Below are 8,391 nucleotides of genomic sequence, written 5' to 3' on the forward strand. Positions count from 1 at the left end.
AAGTAGCCTTGCGAATGACAACCATTTTTGGACTGGAGCACACTGGAGCACACAAATGTTACTAGAGTGTAAGCTGAGAAACTTCAGTAGACATGGGAAAAAAAGGCTCTTTATATGCCATGGCCTACTTTCTAAATGGTTGTCAGGCCTAAAACATCAGATATATGATTATTGTGACAGAGACTGGGACTCCAGGTTAATAAGATTCTGACCAAGCAGCAAGATATGAATTCAAATGTGATTCTGTGAGTTTTCACAGATCCAGTTTCTCTTTTTTTTAATCTTCCCCTTAACATTTAAAGGAATCTACATATATGTGTGTGCTGAAATACGGCTTCTGGAAAGCAAATAAAGGATTAAATATGAACTAGAAAATGCATTCCTGCAGAAAATGCGTGGGAATGCTGAATAGTTGAATTGCTAAAGCTAACCTGGTTGAATAGCCTAAATCAGTAAGAAGAAGTTGAAGTAGTAAGAATAGTTGAAAAATGCAGGAGTGGTTTTTAATTAAGTTGAATTACACCACTACACCATAAGTAGCTAGAGCTAGATTTTAAAAGTCGAATGGTTTTAATAGCTGAAGGAATGCAGAACATATGGACCACCAAAAAATGTACGGAACAATAAAAAAATCATAATGCCTTTTGTCAGGGTTGATGTACTACAGCGGGGATCCAACCCCCGTCCATATCCACTGGGCCATCACCATGGGAGATGTCTTCATGAGGAATACATTGGTTGAGGTATCTCTGTGGGAATCGAACCTGGGTCTCCCACACAAAAAAAAGGGCTCTGCGTTTTGCTCAGAAATGTGGACGATGTATAACATGGCAGTGAATGGAGGAAGATTTGAACATGAACCATGTCTGTAGGTGAAAGTGTGAAGGTGCTGAAAATTTTGGGAGCAGAAGATTTGAAAGATTTGAAGCTTGCTCTCATTGACTTTAATGTTAACATACAATGTTTAAATGCTTAATATTTAAAATAGTAGAAAAAAAGCTGAAGAAGTCCCATCATCTGCTGAAAGCTGAAGATTTGAAAAGTTGAATGGTTTTAATAGCTGAAAGTATGCAGACATTACGGAGAGCCAATAAACATACGGAATAATAAAGAACCGAATAACAATAGTTGTACCATTACTAAACAGACATTAATTAAGAAGTTCCCTATACTTTTAGAGCTATGCAGTACATTGGCCAGGAGTCCTTCTTGATGCCTAGTATCTCAAAAATCTCTCTCAGATAAGGCAGAGGATGATCGGGAACATCTTGCTGCTTGTCTGTCAAATCTCTACCCTACTACTAACTTTCTGACAGAACGTTGCAGATTCAGAATGTAATCACAAAATAGAACAACTGCTCAAAGCGCTTTTACATCTACAGGAAACATTCACCATTCACACACATTCATACACTGTGGCCGGGGCTGCCGTACAAGGTGCCACCTGCTCATCAGATAAACATTCATACACATTCACACTCCGATGCGCAGCACCGGGGGCAACTTGGGGTTCAGTGTCTTGCCCAAGGACACTTCGACAATGACTGCAGGGGCAGGGATCGAACCACCAACCTTCCGATTGGCAGGCAACCGCTCCACCGTGTGTGTGTGTGTGTGTGTGTGTGTGTGTGTGTGTGTGTGTGTGTGTGTGTGTGTGTGTGTGTGTGTGTGTGTGTGTGTGTGTGTGTGTGTGTGTGTGTGTGTTGTGTGTGTGTGTGTGTGTGTGTGTGTGTGTGTGTGTGTGTGTGTGTGTGTGTGTGTGTGTGTGTGTTGTTTTTGGGTTTTGTGGTGTGTGTGTGGTGTGTGTGTGTGTGTGTGTGTGTGTGTGTGTGTGTGTGTGTGTGTTCTTAGTTAGCAGTATACTTAGATAACCTGGGGTGAGTCTGATGAAAAATGCTTGCCACTCTCATACAAAAACACAACATAATTTAATACACCATGAAAACGGATAGCCTAATTGTTTTTGTAGCATTACGACAAATGTACCTACAGCTTTTAATTTTTTGTGGTTAAAATGATTTTGGTCTTTATTGTGACATTTATAATACTGCCTCCACACAGTAAGCTCATTTTCATACACAACAAAAACATGACGTGCCTATTTTTATTTAAATGAGCCAACATATTTTCACACGTAAACTGTGTTTATTTTAACCAAAACTAGAGTTGTGATGGTTATAAAGTCGAAAGATGTCCCAAAACAGCTTTTTATAGTTTTATTGTTTTTTTCGACTTTGAATGCACTGTATTTCACAATGCTAAAATTATTGTTTATTTACATGGAGTCTGGTGGTTTTAGCAAACACAATTTTGCGGATGTTTAAATGTTTAAAAAAAATGATCTTACTTTTTAACAGAAAGGTTGACCTTCTTAGAAATCCTTTCTATAATGTTGTCAGACACTTAGAATATATATAGTCTGAGCTTGTCTGCGGCAAAAGGAGCACTTTTGTGAAGCTAAATACAAGCAGGACAATTGCCCTATCAACTTACATTGTAGCTTGTTTTGCAGCTGCCGACTGCAGCAATCTCGCTTAATACTGGACCATTTTTAAAGATTGTTGTTCCCATCAGTCACTTAGAAACAAAAAACTTAGAAAAATAGGGTTGGAAAAAAGACGGTTACCCTTTTTAACAGAAATGTCCCAGCTGAAAAGAGACCAGAAAAAACAGTAAGATTTATTTAATGTTTATTAGCAACATTAAAAAATAAACATTATTTTGGAACCAGGCGTGGCGGAGCTCCTTCTGCAGGTCGTCATAACAGAAACCTATAATTAAAAGCAGAAATTATGTCTTAATGTCTGTGTGCAGGATGAGGAAACTCGACGGGACTATGACTACATGCTTGACCATCCTGAGGAGTACTACCAGCACTACTACACCTACTACCGCCGACAGCTCACCCCCAAAGTGGACGTCAGAATTGTCATCCTGGTCACCATCTGTGCCATCTCCATCTTTCAGGTACAATTGCAGCCTCCAACAGGGTTAGACTACAAACAGGGTCTAAACATAACTCTGACCATATTTCCTGGCAAAACAGCTGGAAAAAGTTCCGGGACCAGGCCCCCAGTTTGGGAACCCCTGAACCCCTTTGCTTTATTTGAAATGGTTTCTCAAAAGCACCATATGTTTTACATTCCTTAATATTGTGCCCTTTTTCTCGCCGAAAGAGTTATTTTTCGGATCAGCGTAAAATCTGTTTTACTACTGTGAGACCATTCAGCTTGAAAGATGGCACATGTCACAGATAATTTCAGACAATTACAGATACATTACGCATTTTGCAATGTGCATTTGTTGCATTGTTCCCACCTATTAGAACTACTCTATTATTGTACCATTCAGTCTGATTATACAATACCTAGTTTATTTTGTAGGAAACAAAATATCAACTTCTGGTAGTTGAAAAACTAATCAATCAGAAAGATAAGAATTGCGATTCTTACATAGATTAATCGTTTCCAACACCTCTTCCTCTTCTCCCTTTGTCTCCTACAGTACTACAGCTGGCACAGCAGCTACAATGAGGCCATAAACTACCTGGTGACGGTCCCCAAGTACCGAATCCAGGCCATGGAGATCGCCAAGCAGCAGGGCCTCCTCAACCGCACCAAGGAGAAGGGCAAGAACCGCCGCTCCAAAGAGGAAATTCGGGAGCAAGAGGAGGAGGTGATCCGTGACATCATAAAAAACAAGATCGACATCAAAGGAGGCTACCAGAAGCCCAACCTGTCGGACATCCTGCTGTGCCAGATTGTGCTTTTCCCCTACTACCTGACCAACTATGTGACCTGGTACATCTCCTGGATTTACCGCTTCACCATCTGCAGGGAGGAGTATGGAGAGGAGGAGAAGTTTTACATCATCAGGTAATTTCATGAAGAATATTTTACTTACAATATACTATACTGTATATACACACACAGTAAAGCTTCCTATACACATTTATACCTCACCCTTCTCTCAGTGTCAGGTTGTCTCACAGCAGACTCTGTGTTTTCTACTGTTAGGAGAAACATGAAGATGTCTCCGTCTCAGTTTGACAGTCTGGATGAAAACACCAGACAGTCTTTCTTGGAAAAACAGCTCTGGATCAAAGAAAACTACGAGGTTTGTCACTTAAAATTCTCTTTGTAGAATTATTTCCATCCATTCTCCCTTCACTTCATCTTTATTTTAGACCTCTTCCTTTTATTTTTTCTCCTCTCTACTGTCTCTCCTTCCTACCATCCTTATGGGTTTTCCATTCATCCCTCTTTACTTTATTCTTTCCAATACCTTAGTTTTAGTGTGTCCTCCTTTTTTCCTCATCCTATAAACAGTCAAAAACTTTTTTTAGTATTATTGAGGACTACTTTTAGAGGATGACAAGGATGTGATCCATTGCACTCAATGACCATGCTGATGTTAGTTTAGCTTGGCTAATATAAGTGTTGATGAGTGCAGCTTTAAAAACTTAACTAAGCACTTAAAAACGATCAGCATTATCAAACCGATGCCAGGCACCCCTTGTTTTGTCGCATCCCTCAGTCTGAAACAGCTGCGCGTCTACTAGGGGTGCACGATTAAGAAAATGTCACTATTTGATTTGATATTGATTTTTAGGCTCATGATTCAGTTCAAAAATCGCTTTGATTCAAATATGATTCTCAATTAAAAAACATGATTCAGAGTACAGTCGTGGTCAAAAGTTTTGAGAATGACAGGATTGGATTTTACAGAGTTATCTCATTCCGTGTTTGTAGATATTTTTGTCAGATGTTACTACGGTATACTGAAGTATAATCATAAGCATTTCATAAGAGCCAAAGGTTTTTATTGACAATTACATTCAGTTTATGCAAAGAGTCAATATTTGCAGTGTTGACCCTTCTTTTTCAAGACCTCTGCAGTTTGCCCTGGCATGCTGTCCGTTAACTTTTGGGCCACATCCTGACTCATGGCCGTCCATTCTTGCATAATCAATTCTCAAAGTTTGTCAGAATTTGTGGTTTTTGTTTGTCCACCCGCCTCTTAGATTGACCACAATTTCTCAATGGGATTTAGGAAAAGGCATTTGGTCTCCAAACTGTTTTTTGGATGGTTGGGAGAAGTTTGCTCTCGGAGGATGTTTTGTACCATCTTTATTCATGGCTGTGTTTTCAGACAAAATTGTGAGTGAGCCCACACCCTTGGCTGAGAAGCACCCCCACACAGGAATGGTTTTAGGATGCTTTACTGTTGGCATGACACAGGACTGATGGTAGCGCTCACCTTTCTTCTCCAGACAAGCTTTTTTTCCCGCATGCCCCAAACATGGGAAGTGGATTCATCTGAGAAAATGACTTTGCCCCAGTCCTCAGCAGTCCATCCTGTCCCTTTTGCAGAATAATAATCTGTCCCTGATGTTTTTCCTGGAGAGAATGCTTCTTTGCTGCCTTGTCTTTACACCAGGCCATCCTCCAAAAGTCTTCGCCTCACCGTGCGTGCAGATGCACTCACACCCGCCTGCTGCCATTCCTGCGCAAGCTCTGCATGTGTGGTGCCCAATCCTGCAGCTGAATAGACTTTAGGAACGGTCCTGGTGCGTGCTGGACTTTCTTGGACGCCCTGAACCTTCTTCACAACAACTGAACCTCTCACCTTGAAGTTCTTGATGGTTGAGAAATGGTTGATTTAGGTGCAATCTTACTAGCAGCAATATCTTGGCCTGTGAAGCCTTTTTGTGCAAAGCAATGATGACAGCAATGTGTTTCTTTGCAGGTAACCATGGTAACAAAGGAAGAACAATGATTTCATGCACCACCCTCCTTTTAAGCTTCCAGTCTGTTATTCTAACTCAACCAGCATGAGGAGTGATCTCAAGTAGGGCTGCACAATTAATCGAATTTTAATCGCGATCACGATTTGGACTTCCCACGATCAAATTTGCGTGATCGAGCGATTATTTTTATAAAGCATCATTTCATAGACGCTCCGTGTTTTTTTGCAAAGCCCTCCCGCTCCGTAAAGCCGCTGCTCATGAGCCAGTCAGAGTAGTTTACTGCACCGCGCAGCTAAGTTTCTAGATGTAGACAGTCCCAGAGGACAGAGTAGCGTGAGTAAAACTCAACAGATAGCAGTCGTTAATACGTCAGTCTCAGGTTTACCAGTTTACCAGTAACGCAACACTTTTGTCTCATCTGTTGTTTTTCAGACAGCAGTGACCATGCTAGTCGGTGCTAGTTAGCGTCTGTTAGCTGTTAGCCCCTCTAGGACGCACCGGTGCTAATGTCCTCGCATCCGCTGCAATGCTGTTTATATGATAGGTTTAATTTGCGTTACATGCCCCATTTCGTCTGTAAAGCCGTGCCTGTGTTGGATCTTTCTGCGCTCTCTCGTCCTCACCTCTCTCCTCTTACTCTCCGCGCCCCGCCGCACAGCGGCCGCCGGTCCACACTTCTGATATTTGTCTAGTTTTTTATTTTTAACACAGCTGTATATTGTTAAGTATGAGGGGCAAACCAGTATTTGTACCAATGTTTCCATGGTAACTCTGCTATCGCGGCCGCTACGCGAAGAACACAGAAGAGTTATTGATGCAACTAACTTCAGTTGGTAGAGTAACAGCGTGTGGAACGCGCTGCTGTACCGAGACCGGACCTGGACCTGGACCTGGGCCAGAGATGCGACCCATGGCCAGAATATCATATTTCATAAAAATGCAGCGCAGTGAAGATACAGACGTTTCATACCACGACCCTTGCTGGACCCGTTCATAATGAGTCACCGTCCTCTGTAGTGTGTCCATCACACTCCCTCTCGCAGTTATAAATAGCTATGTGACAATAAAATTGTTTTGGTTAAATCAATAAATAATCGTAGATAATCGCGATCAAATTTGATCAAAATAATCGTGATTATCATTTTGGACATAATCGTGCAGCCCTATCTCAAGCCTGGTCCCATCAACACTCTCACTTGTGTTAACAAATAATCACTGACATGATGTCTGCTGGTCCATTAGTGGTAGGGCTAAATGCATGGAAATGTTTTATAACATTAAGTTCGTTTTTATTGAAAGAGGGACTTTGCAATTAATTGCAATTCATATGATCACTCTACATAACATTCTGGAGTATGTGCAAATTGCCATTATAAAAATTCAGCAGCAGACTTTGTAAAAATTACTATTTGTGTCATTCTCAAAACTTTGACCACGACTGTATGTACATGTAGTTACTTTTCCCATGTGATGTGTATCCGCCATTACAAAATGTTTTTTTTTTTTAAATTAACAAAAATAACACAAATCGATTTTTGGAATTTAATGAATCGATTTAAATTGGAAGTGCTTGAATCGTTTTATTTATTTTTTTTGCACACTTTAGCGTCCACAGTATTTCCTTCCTATTTCTGTCACTTCTGTTTGCCATTTGTTCAATCTCCCAGACAAGGAATACTTTGTAAAGATGAATCAAGTCTTCGCTACAGCTCAATTGCACAAATACTATCCATTTCTGTTGGGAAGTTTTTTATTTCATTGACGCAGCTTATTTAAATTAAAACAGCAGAGTATGAGATACTGTTTTACTAATTGCATTGGTGTCAGGAATTGACCATGTGAGCTAGAACTGAAGTGTTAGCTGAAAGGTCTTCCCGCAGGACTGTACTGTAGATTGTGTACTGTGATTGTAGACTTTGCTATGTAATTGTTCCTGTGTGGTGTCCGTTAGGTATACAGAAAAGAACGGAGGAAGAGATGAAGGTGAAAATGGCAACCGACCCGAGGATGAGGTACCGCAGATGGATGAAGAATGAGGGCCGGGGCGGCTGACGTTTGTCGACGATGACAGCCCAGAGCTCCGTCTCTAACACACACTTGCCTCAGTGCAACATACAGCAGACAACACACCATGCTGTGTGAAATACTTGTGCAGAAAGATTGACTACACTTGGTATATGTGAAGATATTTTCATAGCAATTAGGCTAAGTGGAAAAACTGTGAGCGGGGCTTCAGATTTTTTGTAATTTTTTTACATCATGCTGTTTTGTTCAACCAAAACAAACTAATTAATGATGTAATTATTATTTGTAATGTTTTTTCAAGCCATTTTTTGTTCTATTATTCTGGTAAAGCAGATGGGTAAAATGAGTTTTGGTGCCTCATCTTTGAAACAGTTTTCTGTTGGCACATGACATCATCAAGGTGATTAACTCGCCTAATACTAGCAATCTAGTATACCCGCCCCGAAACAGCCAACATTATGTCAAAGTGGGCCAGAAAAAGGCTTTGGATTTCACCTGCTCACTGTATGCTACCCCAGACAGGCAGCTAAAAGTCTGAAATGTAATTATGAAAAGAGTATTAGATGTATTCTTTCTGATGAATAAACCAGAGCCGCAGAGAACATATTTTGGTTAAG

At 40.6% G+C, this 8,391-nt stretch overlaps 1 protein-coding gene across 1 annotated transcript in view; it reads left to right on the forward strand.

Moving 5' to 3' along the window:
• LOC116704690 (dnaJ homolog subfamily C member 25-like) overlaps window positions 1-8,391 on the forward strand; it is a 12,460-nt gene that overhangs the window by 1,057 nt on the left and 3,012 nt on the right. Inside the window, 3 exon segments of the mRNA XM_032540314.1 lie at window positions 2,815-2,967; window positions 3,505-3,875; window positions 4,017-4,116. Coding sequence (XP_032396205.1) covers window positions 2,815-2,967; window positions 3,505-3,875; window positions 4,017-4,116 — 624 coding nt within the window.

Source organism: Etheostoma spectabile, chromosome 16 (genome assembly GCF_008692095.1).
Source record: "Etheostoma spectabile isolate EspeVRDwgs_2016 chromosome 16, UIUC_Espe_1.0, whole genome shotgun sequence".
Lineage (NCBI taxonomy): Eukaryota > Metazoa > Chordata > Actinopteri > Perciformes > Percidae > Etheostoma > Etheostoma spectabile.